The 17,274-nt window shown below is 39.0% G+C and overlaps 1 protein-coding gene across 1 annotated transcript in view; it reads right to left on the bottom strand.

The window, feature by feature from the left end:
* LOC141907372 (voltage-gated delayed rectifier potassium channel KCNH1-like) overlaps nucleotides 1-15,501 on the bottom strand; it is a 33,905-nt gene extending 18,404 nt beyond the window's left edge. The window contains exon 1 of the mRNA XM_074796994.1: nucleotides 15,421-15,501. Coding sequence (XP_074653095.1) covers nucleotides 15,421-15,499 — 79 coding nt within the window. The 5' untranslated portion in view covers nucleotides 15,500-15,501. The remainder of the gene's footprint in view (nucleotides 1-15,420) is intronic.
* Between the last annotated feature and the right edge of the window lie 1,773 nt (nucleotides 15,502-17,274).

Here is a 17,274-nt window from a genome sequence, read left to right as displayed (position 1 = left end):
TGATGATTTGGTGGCTAGGAACTGCTTCAATCTTCTAAAAATAGAATAGTAGAATAGTAATTGTCACCTCTTAGTTCAGGTTGTCGGGTATTTCTATATCTGCTCTTGATTGAATCGATACCACTGCAAACTGAACCAAACGAAGCTTGAACGAGGGAGCATAATAAGAATTTTTTCTCATAGAATTATTAAGATACTATTTTTGTCCGAAAGCTCTGCGACTAAATGCAATATTCTAAGTATCATCAATCTGCTAATTCTGTACATTTTTTTTATATTCCTTTTGAAATGTTTGTATTTCCTTTAATTGATGACGAAATAAATACTATTATTATCATTGTGTTATTTGACACTCCCGTCGTATTGCGTTTAGTTTATTTATAAACCCTAAACCATTAGGCTAGTACCTAGATCGCAATTTTCAGAATAACCGCGCGTTATGAGTCGAAAAGACAATCAGATGCCGAGAATAGGTCATGAGATTAGAAACCCACAATATACAAACAAGTTCGAAAGATTAAAAAAGAGACAATCACCAGGAGTGACGATGACGGTGGTCTCTACAGAGAGTCCGATATGATGGTTTAATTCTTGATGATAAATTCTTTAATTTCATAATCGTTTTTAATCCTATGTATTTGTATACATGTTTAGTCACTTTAAATATAATTGCTTTGTATGAGGTAAAACTATATGGCTCCAACTATAGAAGGGTACCCACCCTGGTCCCATTCGGGCACTTGTTGAAAGATGGCTGCCATTTCAATTCTTTTTTACCGGGTGCAAATACTAAAAGTTTTGTAACAAAAATGTCTGTAAATTCGACTGTCGATAGTCACGTACTTCGATTTCCGATTTCAGAATCAAAGCCCTGTTTCGCTCCCGGTAGATGCGGTCGGTTTGTAAGGGGTGCCAAATCAGAACGAATCAAACGAAATCTACCAGGGTACCAATCAAATTGATAACAGGGTCAATCCCTATTTTGAGATTTAAAAAAATTTAAAAAAGAGTTGTAAGTTACCGATTTTAACGATTTTACATGTCCCAATTCCCCAGTTGCGAGTAAGATTTTACTGATAATTAGAAATAGTTCAATAAATACAACTGTACATAAAATCAATTTTTTACTCCCAAGTTACTGCATGGAACTGAGTCCGCTATTATACACGATAATGGAACATATAACGATCGCATAACCATAATATTTTGTATGAAGGTGGATCGGATCGATTTTCAGCCAGGCGGTTTTTCAGCCGAAATTACAACATCGGAAAATATAATTAACAACTGGCTACGCGACGATGGCGAGGCGTGTTGTAACGAAGGCACGTCGCGCGTACGTTTCTCTGCATTGTGTCTGCGTGTCTACGAATGTAATTTCCGCCTAGAGGTATTAATTATTCGCGTACATGTATCCGTATATAAATACACGTAAATAATCGTTTATCATTACACGCCGTCGAACCGTACTCTCGAGTCTCGCCTAACTGAAATAAGTTAGTTTTTTTAGTAACTAAAAATCGGGCCCGTGCCGAGCTTTTTTTAGGGGCTGTTCTATTTCAAGAAAAAAGGCACTTTTTACGACGAAGAGGGGTACTTTCCTGTTAAAAAGGGGCAGATCTTAAATACGAAGTGCCCGGGTACCTGAATGAATCATTTGAGAATGGACACTTTTCAATTTCAATTAAAAAAACTTGAAAATTGTATCTAAATCTCGAAAAATTTTGTCCCAAATTTGTTGACACTGTTTTGTCTGTACGACATCGATTGGTTATATTTTCACAAGTACAATTTGCGACAACCGATATCTTCGTAACTGGAGTTGATACTCTTAATCATCTCGTTATTTCAATTTTGATTCGACGTTTCTACTCCCATTCGTATAACGATTAATCTCAGTCATAGAATTTTTCCTACAATCACAATTTCGGTATCGATATCCAAAATCTGTAATCTTGAAACAAGCTTCATATTATGTTCACCATCGGGGCTTTCGTAATGAGCTTCATAACCGGGTTTCATTCGTCTTAGTATTTCCGACTGATCAAGATATTCAGATATGAAAGGTACTTATTTTTCTACCTTTTATCATCCAAACATTCGAAAAGAACAATTTTTGTTTAAAATTATTTGAACACACGAAATCGGTTTGTTGGCTTTCAGTTTTTACTCAATTAAATTACTTTAAATCTTCTGGTATTTTATTGTAACATGATCCGCACAAATTTCTTAAGTCTTTAGTTGAGCAATAAACTTTGAATTGAATTGAATAAAGCTCTTCGCGCCGTAGTATATACATATAACCATATCTTGAAATTCGAAAAACCCATCGAAGTCATTTTCGAATCCTCGTGAGGACGTTTCGATCCGTAAGACGAAAATAGGTGCAATGAGTAGCTTAACAGTTTTAATGGCCAGTGCGTCGCTCGCCGTTGATACCTCCTAAGGGATCGTCCCTATCAGAATACCGATGGGGGTCGTGCAAATGAAATGAAATGTGAGAATCTAATGCAATTGCTTTTAGTAATCGGATTACAATGGCGGGTTCTATGGCTAAGTTAGTTTGAAAGCGGCCGATAAAACATCGGTTTAATTCGCGTAATTCGGAACATTAGAAACTTATCTTGAGCAGTTTCGTAGATATCTTTAGATATCGGATGCAGGTGAGGAAATCAAGTGTCACGTCGATCACTCTTTTCTTAAATCCCTTTTACAGTCGACGAAATTAAACAATCTATCAAGTTGAAACGAATCGATGAATTAGTTTTTACCAATAAATCGAGATATCGGCGTTAGATGAATATATGAGAGAAATCCCATAATAATTCAGCAAAAAAATGAAAAGTCCTTGAATAGAAGTTTAAGTATTTTTAGTAACGTTTCGACTTACGACTATTAGCCATCATCAGGTGTACTGAGTACAGCGCGCCTGATGATGTCCAATAGTCTTTAGCCGAAAATTTGCTCAAATATATTCACACTTCTATTCAAGATCTTTTCATCTTTGGCTGAACCATTTTGGGATATCTCTCGTATAGAGACTACCAATCGATGAAAAGATATCTTCAAATTCGTCTGCTAGAAAATTGACAGCGCAATTGATGCATAACGGTTTCAGCACTGAAGCTATTTCAATGCGACAATTAAAGCCACAGTACAAAATGCACAAATACCAAGGTAATTTAACCGTCATTTACCATATCCGAATTGGAACGGCATTTATAGCAAATTTGTTTTGTCTTGAATAAACGGTCTTTATAGACGGTTTCGAAATGATTTACGTCACAGGACCAATACTCAGTGTTTATGGGCGACCGCGTTCAATTGAACGATTGAATTTCCCATTATCATTAATCATAGAGCGATTTTTTCCGCCATTTTGTCATGAATGGGGCAACATTACCATCCACTCTTCGACTTATGGTGTTAACGGGCTTAGCTGAATTATATAATTATGGATTTTGTTAATAACAAGGAATCGCTTAATAGGAAATTATGATCGCGGCGACAGTGTTCAAACATTTCTATATAGAAACGACTTGTATAGTCAACTGATAATAGCTAGGTAACCATGGCTACATTATACATGTGCTTGCTTCTAAAACCTAAAAATTTGATATACTAAACAGCATCGCAAACGTATTTAGGTTATTCCGCTTAATGTGTAGTAGCGAAACGAAAAAAAAACGAGAAAACTAACTTGAAAGTTTATTGACGGCTTGAAAAATAACAGGCATATTACGTAATGTTGTTGACAATGAATGATATAATAATAAATCAAAATAATATCGAGGATCAATGAAGTTATTTTGGATTTGAATATATAGATCATTGATTTAAATTGACTGGCAACCAGTCCAGCCCCAATATATTGATGACGCAGTGCACATCCTCCCAAAATAGTTATTAAGATTTATCAAAAATGAAATAAGGGTTATGAAATATATTCAATTACAAAATGAACGCCAAAATTAAAAATTACCAACACGCCAAATTATTGATGACGTAGTGCACATCACATCGACTCACACAGAACGCATAATAGGTATCAATTGTAAATATTATTGTAACGATTTTAACGGCGTGAAAATAATCACCACACGAAACCGAACGAAAGCTGCTGCACACGTAATGCGAAAAACAGTTCGCCGAATGCGACTTGCGTCAGCGTTTTTATCGTCAACTAATGAAGAAAAATTAATGCCCATATTTTGGATTATTACTCAAAGGATTCAACATTCATCACCCTTCTAAATACGTTGAGACAGAAGGGCTTCGATACTTACACTCAAAATGAAATTTTGCTTGGCGATTTGTTAATACGATTTTCATAGTCAATGTAGAGAGAATCCGACAATAATAACGAAAAACAGTCCGAAAATGTTACTGGAGCTAGTAGTTAATTCAGCGTTTCGACTATATTCTAATAGTCATCTTCAGGAATACTGGTTTTTTTCAACATATGAAATCAGAACAAAGAAACTAATGGGGTAATCAAAAGTGATACAAACTAAGGGAAAAATTAACATAGATACAGTTTCACATTAAACGGATCAGTATTCCTAAAGATGACTATTAGAATATAGTCGAAACGTCGAATAAACTACTAGCTCCAGTAACATGTTCGTATGGTGGCTGATTAGTATGGTGGCTGATTAGGGCCAAGTTTAAAAAAAAAAATTCGTGGAATATACCATGCAAAAAGTATATTGCATCGTTTCTGCGTCCGTTTCTGCGCGGCGCAAAAACGAAATTTACCGCGCTAAAACGCGCCAAAACGAGCGCAGAAACGAAATTTCGTTTTAGCGCCCGTTTTGGCGCGTTTCTGCGCGGTGATTTCTCGTTTTTGCGCCGCGCAAAAACGAAGTTCGTTTCTGCGTCCGTTTTTGCGCCGCGCAAAAACGAAATTTACCGCGCAGAAACGCGCCAAAACGAGCGCAGAAACGAACCTTCGTTTTAGCGCCCGTTTTGGCGCGTTTTAGCGCGGTGATTTCTCGTTTTTGCGCCCCGCAAAAACGAAGTTCGTTTCTGCGTCCGTTTTTGCGGGGCGCAAAAACGAAATTTACCGCGCAGAAACGCGCCAAAACGAGCGCAGAAACGAACTTTCGTTTTAGCGCCCGTTTTGGCGCGTTTTAGCGCGGTGATTTCTCGTTTTTGCGCCCCGCAAAAACGAACTTCGTTTCTGCGTCCATTTTTACCACGTGGTGCAGTCCCGAGCCGTGCATTCTAGGTCACAACGGCACCACGTGGTAACTACACGCGCACGCCCTACTCTCTTCTCAACCGTGAATATAACCACTATTCTTGACGCACTGGCTACCGCATCAAAACGTCAATTTTTACAAATATTTAATTTGAATGTGTTTACTTTTAAGTGAAGGCAGTGCTACTGGCTTTCGTAAAAAATCAGAAAATCACCGATAAAGGAAGTTTTATTGCGTATAAACGTAACTCTGAAAATTAAATTAATTAGAAAATAATTGGTATAATAATACAACGTTTTAAGGCCGTAATTAGTATCACGAGATGAACCCTGGCGCCACCATCCGACCAAAATTACCGCGCATGAACGAAGAAACGAAGTTCGTTTTTGCGCGGCGCAAAAACGAGAAATCACCGCGCTAAAACGCGCCAAAACGGGCGCTAAAACGAAAGTTCGTTTCTGCGCTCGTTTTAGCGCGTTTCTGCGCGGTAAATTTCGTTTTTGCGCAGCGCAAAAACGGACGCAGAAACGAACTTCGTTTTTGCGGGGCGCAAAAACGAGAAATCACCGCGCTAAAACGCGCTAAAACGAACGTTCGTTTCTGCGCGGTAAATTTCGTTTTGGCGCCCCGCAAAAACGGACGCAGAAACGAACTTCGTTTTTGCGGGGCGCAAAAACGAGAAATCACCGCGCAGAAACGCGCCAAAACGGGCGCTTAAACGAACGTTCGTTTCTGCGCTCGTTTTGGCGCGTTTCTGCGCGGTAAATTTCGTTTTGGCGCCCCGCAAAAACGGACGCAGAAACGAACTTCGTTTTTGCGGGGCGCAAAAACGAGAAATCACCGCGCAGAAACGCGCCAAAACGGGCGCTAAAACGAACGTTCGTTTCTGCGCTCGTTTTGGCGCGTTTCTGCGCGGTAAATTTCGTTTTGGCGCCCCGCAAAAACGGACGCAGAAACGAACTTCGTTTTTGCGGGGCGCAAAAACGAGAAATCACCGCGCAGAAACGCGCCAAAACGGGCGCTAAAACGAACGTTCGTTTCTGCACTCGTTTTGGCGCGTTTCTGCGCGGTAAATTTCGTTTTGGCGCCCCGCAAAAACGGACGCAGAAACGAAGCAATATATTTTTTGCATGGTATATTGCACGAAATTTTTTTTTTTTTAACTTGGCCCTAATCAGCCACCATAGCCACCATATGTTCGGACTGTTTTTCGCGATTATTGCGGGATTCCTTCACAACACGGATATGTTTTATCGATCGTGGTTTTCGTAGTATCTTAAGCAAACCATAGAAGAGTTGAATCACTTACTTACTTCATTGCAATACTGAAGTGTTTAACCATTGGTGAAGTACTGTACCCGTGTTGTGACGATATTAAGTGAATCCCCCACTAATATAACGAACGATGAAATCAGGAAAAATGTTCCTTTAAGCTGATGATTTATTGATTATAAGCTTAAATGAACCTTTTCGGACTTCATCTTTCGTTAAATTAGCGCGGGATTCTCCATGTACTAAAGCCGTTGCTCCAATATTATGTACGAGGGGTTATCCGTTGTTACCGTCACCTCCGGTGTTATTTCATTCGCATTCGATATAATTTATTACCTAATACGGTTCGCGTTCGCCCTGAATGGCTCCGCTGCGAATATAAGGTCCTATGTTCATTTTGCGTTATTAGAAATTAGATTGAAAAAAACTACACCAACGAAAAGAACCGGCAACAACACGCGATAGTGTGCGTTTGATCAAACACCTATGAGCACACGGTCGGTTGCCCGCAACTAATTAATTGCCTTCTTCGGCGTAAAGAAAACATCGCTACAGCGTTTACACGTAATAAATAACTCACGGCTTCGTTTGAAAAAGTAAATAAGCCTTAAACAGAAATTTCGTAGTTACGTGGAAGCTAAGACAAAGCTTAACGTTAAACCATGCACGCACTTTTTTGAACTGGAGATAAAACTATTTTCAAAAGTAAATGCCGCTGTATTCTGTTCACATTTTTTTCAATCGATATGTTTGATCATCTGAGGTGCTTCTCTGAATTAACTTTTTTGACAGATTTTAACTGTCCTCATAGCGATTCCCGTATTTGCCTAACCTAAACTTTTGTCATGTGCAAAGCGCTATATATGGTTCAGTCCTCAGCCTGTTTCCTTTCGATGCTTCTCATAAAACCGCGTTCATGCTGCAGCGGTTCTGAATGCATCCTCGAAGAACTGACAAATACTTACAACCGAATGGAAAGAAACAGATCTTGTATAACTGGGTCGATTGGAAAACTCGTACCGAACGTATCAGTCCGCTACTCAGACCATTTACGTTCGTTACGACAGGCGATGGGATTTTCATCGACGTTTGAATTTTTCTTTTTTGGAAAAATTGGAAGTTGCCTCGAAAGAACAGCTAATTCCTTTACTGCTGAACTCAGCTATCGAGTCGGAAGTTTTTGATGTATTTCACGAGGATAACGAGAGGTGATAAGTCGCGCATGACGTCAGAACGTCCATTCCGAAATATAGCTCAGCTGTTAATCAACAACGTTTATTCCCCTTGCGCTCTCGATACGGGGTGAGATTATAGAGATTCGTTTGAAATAACCACTCCATTTAGTTCAATCTCGCAATTAGCGCCTGTAATTTCAGCTCATAATTCGCCGCACAAATGCTACTTCACGTATCCAATAACATATCCAATAACTTGATGAATCCGACGCACATGACGTGCTGATGATGTTAATAATCATTCAATATATAAAGATATCCATATCCAATTGGACGCCATGATCGTTCTCCGTGGGGCGAAATAATTCACCGCCCGTCCGTTACACTTAATTGTGTACGGGATACAGGGCTCAACCATTCAATAGTATCTTTTTGGGCGATTTGGAGGTTCTACCTTTCATCAAGATGGCTGACTAGCGGCCATCTTTGTTCTATTGGTAGTTATTTCAAACATCCATGTGTATGGAATCTTTTGAATTTTGTTGTTGTTGTCGAATCATGAACCTTTCATGATGGCCGACTAGCGGCCACCTTTGTTCTGTTAGTAATTATTTTGGCAACCATCCTTGTGTGGTGAATCAGTGGATGGAATCTTTGGCAATTCTTATTTCATGAAGGAAAATGTAGATTGTTTGGTTCCATACCTTTCATAATGGCTGACTAGCGGCCATCTTTGTGTTTAAGGAGCTATTTCGGCAACCATTCGTGTGTACAAGATATAGGCTGAACCAGTGCATGGAATCATTGAATACTTTGACATGTGGTGGGAACATGAAGGAAAATGTTGATGTTGGCTCCACCTTTCAAGATGGCTGACTTGCAGCCATATCTATTCCTTAAATTAGCTAAATAGGCAAAATTCGGGAGACAGGCGGATGAAATCTGAAATTTAGTGAAATGTTTTTGGATCATGTAGGAAAGAGCCCTATAGATTTTGGACATACTAATTTTCAAGTTGGCCTTGAACGTAAACCTCCACGATGGAACTACTTTATCTATTCTGGAATAGATCCGAAACGTTTTCTACCCTTTCATCAGGTCGACTGAATATCCTAGAAACGTCACATTCAATCTCATTCAATTACTTCGTATCCGTTTCTATATTTACGTATGCCACAGCGATGAGAACACAGGGCGTTTTGCTTGTTCATTTTGATATCCTTACGACGATACAGAAATAATGAGTTATTCAATCAATCCAATGCACACCTTGGTTCAAGAAGGTGCCTCAGTAAACCCGAATTTGCATCATCTATTATTACGTTAGCTTCATTTAGCTTCGGCTTGGAATTTGAATTTCAAATGATTACTCCAAGGCTTCGGTTAGCTCCAGTTACGTACGTCGCTACAGTGAGCTTCATTCACTCATGTATTGAGGTTGCTCTTACAGCTAGTTGGGAGTTTTGTGTTGGTTTTTCTATTACGGAAGATATTGTGCGAACAATAAAAAGTCCTAATCAGATTACTTTGTTTTTTCCTGTCAAGATAGATATGGATTATGATGATGTAATAATGATGTTATTCCGCTGTCTTTACCCATCAACATCACCGCCTAAGATGAGTAATACCATCGTTGTTTTTGTTACAGTAATAACATTAAATTATTCATATATCTATGTTCATATGGCCCGATGTAATTAATTTAGGTCCGACGGGCTTCTAATAAAATGACCAAAAAAATTGCGACGAAGGCCATTCCATAATTACGCAATAACGATTCAAGCCGATTGTTCTCCGGTTTTGGGTGTGGCATCGGTGTGCGTATACAATTCTAATTGAGAACTAGGTTCTGATATATTGGATAGTGCTTTCAGGATAGACGTTATATGATGCGAGAAAGACTGACGGTATGTATCGACACCAATTCACGAAAACATAAAAGGAGGCATTCTCTGTACTGTATTTCCGAATTTGAAACGGCGTACGATCGACTTTTTACTCCTCAGCCCACTTAGCGGCACTCATGCCTTATTGACAGGCTCGGTGATTTTTTCGCTCTTCTGATGGGAGGTCAATTAGCGGTGAAAAACTATGAAGACTATTCATAAAGAAACTTCATAGAATTCGATTCGTTAACATGTTAACAAAAGCAAAAACCAACAAATTTGCCCGGTATGAAAGACTGTACTATCGACTTTGACCGTCGAAGTTAATTCTAGTCTTTATCAACGCTAGGACCCGGAGCAAATTCAATGTATTGTCCAATGAGGAGCCGCACTAGCTATCCGACCAGATGGCGTGTCGAGAACTCATCCATTTTCATTGTACTTCAAAAATAAATTTTCTAGGCTTCGGAATATTATAACATGACCACCAAATATACACTAAATTGATTTCTCTTCTCACATATCCGTATAGTTTTCATTAATAATTCATTTATTTTAAGAAAAAGTACATTCAGTTGTAACTGCAACGTAGCAGAAATTGAATCTGGAAGACCGAGTAACCACTAGCGAACCTGTGTCAGTGGCTTCCATCTCATAGGGAAGCCCGTTGGTGACAACGTAATTTCTTAATTCGTGATCGTGATTTCGACTTATCATGATGACGAAATTTGACTTATCATAACTAATGATGACTTAGTAATTCGAATGTCGACAATCATGAACGAAATATCTCGCATGTCACCAACGGGCTTAGTCGAGGAAGTTTGAATTGTTATGCACCAGTGGATTGGCATAACCGAAAAAAACTCGTTTAACTATAACTATATGTGATTACTCTCTCAACGAGCTGGCGAGTAATTGATACTTGTGCATATCGAATACGTTCGTTAGACTGCCGGTTCATTCCCAGGCGCGCATCTCTTTTTTCCAATCGTGGTTTCGAAAGGGGACGCGAAGAGCGTTGTTTGACACAGGAGACCGCTCTTGGCGCTTCGAATACACAACACTGCGGGTCGATCCATAACTATATATATCGCATCGTATAGTTCCACTTCAGCGAGAAACTTACGATTTGTACATGCGCTCTCAATGAAAAACTCTTGAATGGTGCAGCGTCTGTTTTGCATATTGGTTTACCATATAATGACATTTCACGACGGAGCAACAGTAATAAAATCTCGGTCGACCACTTTCGTCGATTTAGAAGCATTGACACAGCCAACGACATAGCTATCATTGACTGAGTTTGATTGCTTGCCCATTTAATAAAAGAGTTATCAATATTTTCAGGAAACTCCCGCATTCGATGGAACCGATGTACTTCCTCTGCTGATATACGAATGAACGGCCAATACAATCAATTACGAATCTTTGAAATTGAACATTTTAGTCGCACATATCGGAGGTTCGTTTGAAATAAGTATGAGCGCTAACTTTCTATTCGATGAAAATTTATTGAAATTATGCCCCCCAAACTTTTTATAATTTAGTGCAGCTATAGAAATGAAACGATTACATATTACAAATTTTGGTGAGCGTTCACACGGCGTTTTGACACGCGTTGATAAAATCGCTTGTCATTGGGCCCACAAGATGTCGCCATCTGCTAAATAATTAACTGGGCCTGGATGAAGTCTTGTTTCCAGATTCCAAGTAGAGCAAGACATTCTCCAGTTGACCAATTCGATCCTCTGTCGGGTTAAGACATTTTTGCGATTTTATTCTATCACGCTGAAACGCTACACGGTTCAAAACACTGAAGTAAAACGGATGACGATCGTGACATACGAATATGCTCCAAACATTTCTAAAGTATAGGGAGGGAAAACAGTACTTAAAAATAATCACATATACGGTAATTAAAGCATTAAAAAACTTAATAAACTGGACTCACACTCTACCTCAGAGGTCGTGACATCTACCACAGAGATTCAGAATTACGATTTAGACCGGACCTGGTACCAGTTTCTGTCCACACACATAGATTTAGACCTGCGAAATTTTGGACCGGACCTGGTACGCTCTTTTAGACCGTGCCAAATTAGACCGGTCTAAACTAGACCGGTCTAATTTGGAACGGTATTTTTGCCCGTGTGAACGCTTGGTCCGGTCTAAATTGGACCGGACCAAATTTAGACCGGTCTAAATTCGTCGTGTGAACGCGCCTAAGGTGTCATATTCTAGCCTAACTAGAGTTTTACAGGCTGGGGATTGTTTTGCTAAGCCAAATATATTTGCCAAGGTTATGAGCCATCAGGGGTGAAGACATAATAGTGATGAATTTGTTTTCAGGGGTTGTAAATTTCTGCTCGGAAAATTGGATATCAAAATATTTAGTTAGTTCACCTCTGTAGCAATCAAATTTGGTACACTGCATGATAAAATGGAATTCGTCTTCAATTATAATTATTACATGAGGTGCATCACCTATTTTCCCTTGGGAGGCCAGAATGCCTACCCCTTTCTATTAACATGTGGTGAGCAATCAGTCGCATTCTTGTGACTTCGGATTTATAGGTGACGCCACCCCTGACTTGTAAACCATACTATATCGGCCTTCGGTTACAAAAAGCCAGCCACATTCATGAAAGAAAGGACATATATATGTGTTCATTTTCTAAAGTAATGTGGAAGATAGAAATTACAACGGAGCGATTAGACCCGATTCGATTTCATCGGTTATCCATTTATCTAAGTAACAAATTTGATACATTTTCTTTCCTACGAAATGTAGGAAATATTGAAGCCGTGTATCTAAAGCAAACCTAGTGGATCTTCCGTTGTACCCTTACATTAAGTGCTACGAAAATATCTGTCACCTGACAACGCCCTTGCATTGTCAGCGCAGCGTAACAATTCACATTAATCAGTAAATATAGCCATAATAATGACTTTGGACTGCGATAATCAATTACAAATTTGCGCCATCGAACATCAAGATTAAGGCTTACGGTAAAAAAACAAGCGTAATTCCGTGCCTGTCGTATCCGCACGCACAGAAAACGAAGCGTTGCGTTTTGTTCCGATTTTGTTCACGCAGCGATATAGCTTAGAGAACGAATTTAGTGTCAAGTCATACAAAATTTCCGCGGACAACGATTTTCCATTATTCTTATGATAGTTATCGCGAAGGTCGACCGTCTATTTTTTATACGGACATAAATTTATACACGCAAATACCGTAGCCAGCGTGTATTACTGCGATGTTTGGCAATGCGCTACAACGATGTCGGCGATAGGTATCAAATCAAAATATCATATCCCCGTTCGTATGTGATATCCATGACTGTCACAATAAATAAATTGATTGAGTTGAGAGAAATGTCGACACAACATCGATGATACACATTTATCGGCACAATGGAATGACAAGGACTCGACGAATGAGGCGTATATATTACTGTAGATGAAACCTACAATGTTGTCATCACTTTGAGAGATATATATGAAGGGACATCATGCAGCATCACAATGCAATTATGGACGCACTTTACATCAATATATCGCTTACATATAAGTAATGCATCGCCCGATATTGGAAGCAGCTTAAGCTCTTTGCTGAAATCAAATCAAATTGCGTACAAAGTTGGTTTACATCTGTGCGCAGTGAATTCGCTATTTGCTGCATGTTGGCGTGTGTAATTTCACCATTTCTAAGTAATATTTGTCTACATACACGTACGACAAAATAATTAACATTATATCTTTTTTTAAACCAACCAACGAAGATAGGTTACGTATCGTTGGAAAGGGATCATCGTGTATACATGTGTATATTCAGGGCTGGATCTAGGGTCTGATTCGGGGAGGTGTGCACCCCCAAATTAGGGCATATCACATATATACAAGGCAGCGGGGAGAAAGCTCATCGGGAAACATTTTGAAAATACTGAGAACAAGCTCATGAATTTATAAACTTTTTTCAAGGTATCAGTTTAATATTTTTCGTTTTCCCGTAAAGTTTCAGGGCAACTTGACTTTTTAAGGGGTGTATCCGCCTCTGATATTTCATCATTGTGAGCGGGGTAGTGAATTGCGCATGATAAGTTTTACTCTTATTGGATTACATAGGCTACGTATATAGAGAGAGAACGTAAAAAGTTAGATTAATCATCTATACATATCAGCGAATCTGTTCATATTTTATTCAAAGCTAACATCTGCTGTCCGTGGATGAACATATGCGAGCGAGTGCATTTAAACGGTGAAATGAACGCGATGAATTGAAAAACAATTGATCTTAGTGACCACGTGGTCGCCACCGATCGTATTGTTTACGTTTTGATCAGCCCATTAAAATTATAGGCGCACCGAAACCTTTACATATGAATTCACACAATATTTACATGTATAAACGATAGAAATATTCATATATGCTATGAATTTAATGATAACGCATACATAGGGTGAACTTTTTTAAAACGTGAATAATAGCTCAATTAATAGCTTTGCACTTAAAATAATGTTTGATAAAAAGGAACGAGTGGAGGTTGAATTGAAGATGAGTCGAGAGAAGATACACAATATATATACGTGTAAGATGAATGTACGAGAGGAATCCGACAGTAATTCAGCCAAAGATCTAAAATTCTTGAATAGAAGTGTAAATCATATATTTCGAGCAACCTTTCGGCGAAAGACTTCGGCATCATCGTGGCCAGTTTTATAGACTGGTATTATACCTTTAACCTGGGGGTTAACCCAATTCAGTATCATTTTAGTTAGGCCCCGGTTAAAGGTAAATATCAGTCTATAAAGCCGGGCCCTGACGTTTTGATGATGGCTAGTTTTTAGCCGAAACGTTGCTCAAAATATCTATATACACTTCTATTCGATAACTTAACATCTTAGTCTGATTTATTGTCGGATTTCTCTCGTTTGTGGATTGAATTGAATTGTAATTTAATATTTTTTTGAATGAAGCCAAATTAACTAGAGGGATTTTAACGCAATTTTTACGAACGCGTATATGCGCTGTTAAAAATATCGTACGTATCACATAAATATAGGCATATGCAGATGATTGCAATCGATTTATATTTAAAGCCGATACTTTAATGAGAACGAGTTGAATAATTCCATGTACGGTTTATATACATCTGTAACAGAACACGATGCCGGATAATATTATTTATGTGTCAATATAACAGCGGTACAATTCATCGGAATATTTAAGCACCTGCCGACGGAGTGTCTCGGAAACGAAGTCGCGCAAAACGTTTTGTTTCCAAAAAAAAGAAAAACAACTGAAAGATCAATAGACGTATACGAAAGAACGCCGCACACGAACCCTTCAAATTTCATATACATCTTTTGAATAATAAGCGCATCTTCTTTTTAAAGGCTTCGTTTAGAGGTAAAGAAAACAATGATCATCGATGGATAAATTTACCACGGCGCAAACGAGAATCGTTTAACGTCGTATTTTTTAGGTTTTCATGCGTGTTGCGCACATCGATTTCCAAGTTACGACAAAGAAGATACGACATTTTTTCAGTCGTTTAACTGAATTTGTTGGTGCGTTGTGGGTTGATATGTAAACCGAAAATCACGCTTACTCAAAATATATTCATTAACACTGTAATTGTAAGCCAAAACCGCGTGAAAGTGAAAGAGGTAAAATCTTGTTGAAATACATCGATCAGGGCATTATACAAAAACATTATACATTATGTTTGAGAGCGTTGCCTTTGATTGCGAAAGAGAGTTCAGAACTCGTCATCGGTTTGACTATCAAGTGCTTTTTACGAAAATATAGTACAAATTTTTCCCAATGAAAATGGAAGCACACATTATCCGAAAACATTACTACTAAAAACTTACGTTGACCGTTCGATCGTCGGATGATATTTTCCAAAAATGTATTTTGCGGTGCGACTAAACCCCTTCTCGAACCAACCATATTTTCATCGGACTGGTCAAATCCCACAGGGTGTGTTTATCCGCTTTTCAATAAGTATATTCCTCGCAGATAAGTATATACGTTACGCGCAGAGCGGGACTTGACTGATGATGAATTTCGCGCGATTAATTCATATTTAATCGGCTCTTTAAAATCCGTCGTCAAACAGCAAATTAGATATACGCGAAAATAACCACGACACATGTGCCTTCGAACGCTCAACTCGTTATTGTATGTGTGAATTACCCCGCATAGTCAGTCTGAAAAATTAATGAGTATCCTTTGCGCATGCGCTCTGTTTTAAAATTACCACACCTGAGCCAGTATTGTGCTGTCACCTTGGTAACAGATGATGCTTCCACAGTCGCAGTTTACGGACGTTACTGGCAGTGCCACTCACCGAGAGTCCAGAGTAAATATCATTCAATTACACAAATGTCAGCGCAAAATCTATAAAACAATTAAAACAGACTCCGCGCGATTGATGGTTTATGCAATTGCAAATGCTTGCAAATCCTAAATTATTTTCGATCTGGAAGGGCGACGGAAAGCCATGCACACAAAAAGGAAATACGAATTCCACTTCGGTGTAACTTTGATCTGCGTAGCAGCCCTCTCCCACCGCATCGAACAATCGGATGAATATAACCACTAATCGGTTCGAGGCAGCGTCCCGCCAAAATCCGCACAAATCCCCTAAGGGAACGGAGCCATTTTGTGAAATGTGCCAGACCTATTCGCGAACGAGCGATATTATCTAAAAAGCAGCTTTGTGTTTTATAAACCCACACGCGTACATAACGTATTTATTATATATATATACCTAAATGAAAATAAAGAGCGATGCAGCTATGTATAAAGAGAAATCAATGTAAAATCAATTGCAGCACTGATCTTTTTCCATGTGAATCTACTTTATCGGTTATTGGAGTGTGGGCTTAGCTTTGAAGATATGCCGTGGCATTTATCATTACACTCCAGTATGGACGCATCTATATCTATACTGCACTGAAGTATTTTTATCCTCCGGGCATGTCAATTGATACGACATCAACTCGATACGTCTGCGATAAAACTTGGACTCGTTTAACCATCATGGACTTTAACATAACATCATGTATAGATTGCCATCGATGTTATACTGATCCATTATTAAGTGGTATCAAACTGACCGTCGGTTGACTCCCACGATTCCGTTGGGTGGACGGAAGTGACGCATTACTACTCAGCAGTTCTAGAATAACACTTTAATCAATCATAAAGTAAAACTTCGTGCCCTGCTGAACGGATAAGGTTTTATTTTCTACTTTTACACTGAACAGGATGACAACTAAATTACGTAGGCCTTCATTGTTAGGATAGTTTTTTATTGATATTTTACTTCGTGTCCCAAAAGTCCTCGTCATTGGTCATAACTTCATCGATGACCTCCAGGTCGTCATTATCACTGCCGAATCCGGGCCCCTCTATCGGTTCATCGTCATCATCATCGCCAAATTCGTCCAGATCTGTGTCCGACTCTGCTTGAGATGTTATACTATGGTGGATTTGCGATACCCAGCCTTGGCGGTTTGATGGTCGAGTCACTGTCGGAATGAAATGGAAACTGAAAGATTCACTCTGCTCGCAACATGTGTGCACACTATTGAAACATATCGCATTATCGGTGTCTTTTGATATGATAACCAACCATGGGCGTCGCCAGAGGAGGTTCGAGGGGTGCAGACGACCCCTTTTTAAATCCAAGTTCCGCACTTTTTAAGTACCAAATTCTG

This window comes from Tubulanus polymorphus, chromosome 1 (genome assembly GCF_964204645.1).
Source record: "Tubulanus polymorphus chromosome 1, tnTubPoly1.2, whole genome shotgun sequence".
Lineage (NCBI taxonomy): Eukaryota > Metazoa > Nemertea > Palaeonemertea > Tubulaniformes > Tubulanidae > Tubulanus > Tubulanus polymorphus.
The sequence above is the reverse complement of the archived record's forward strand: the minus strand, read 5'-3'. Positions and strand labels throughout refer to the sequence as shown.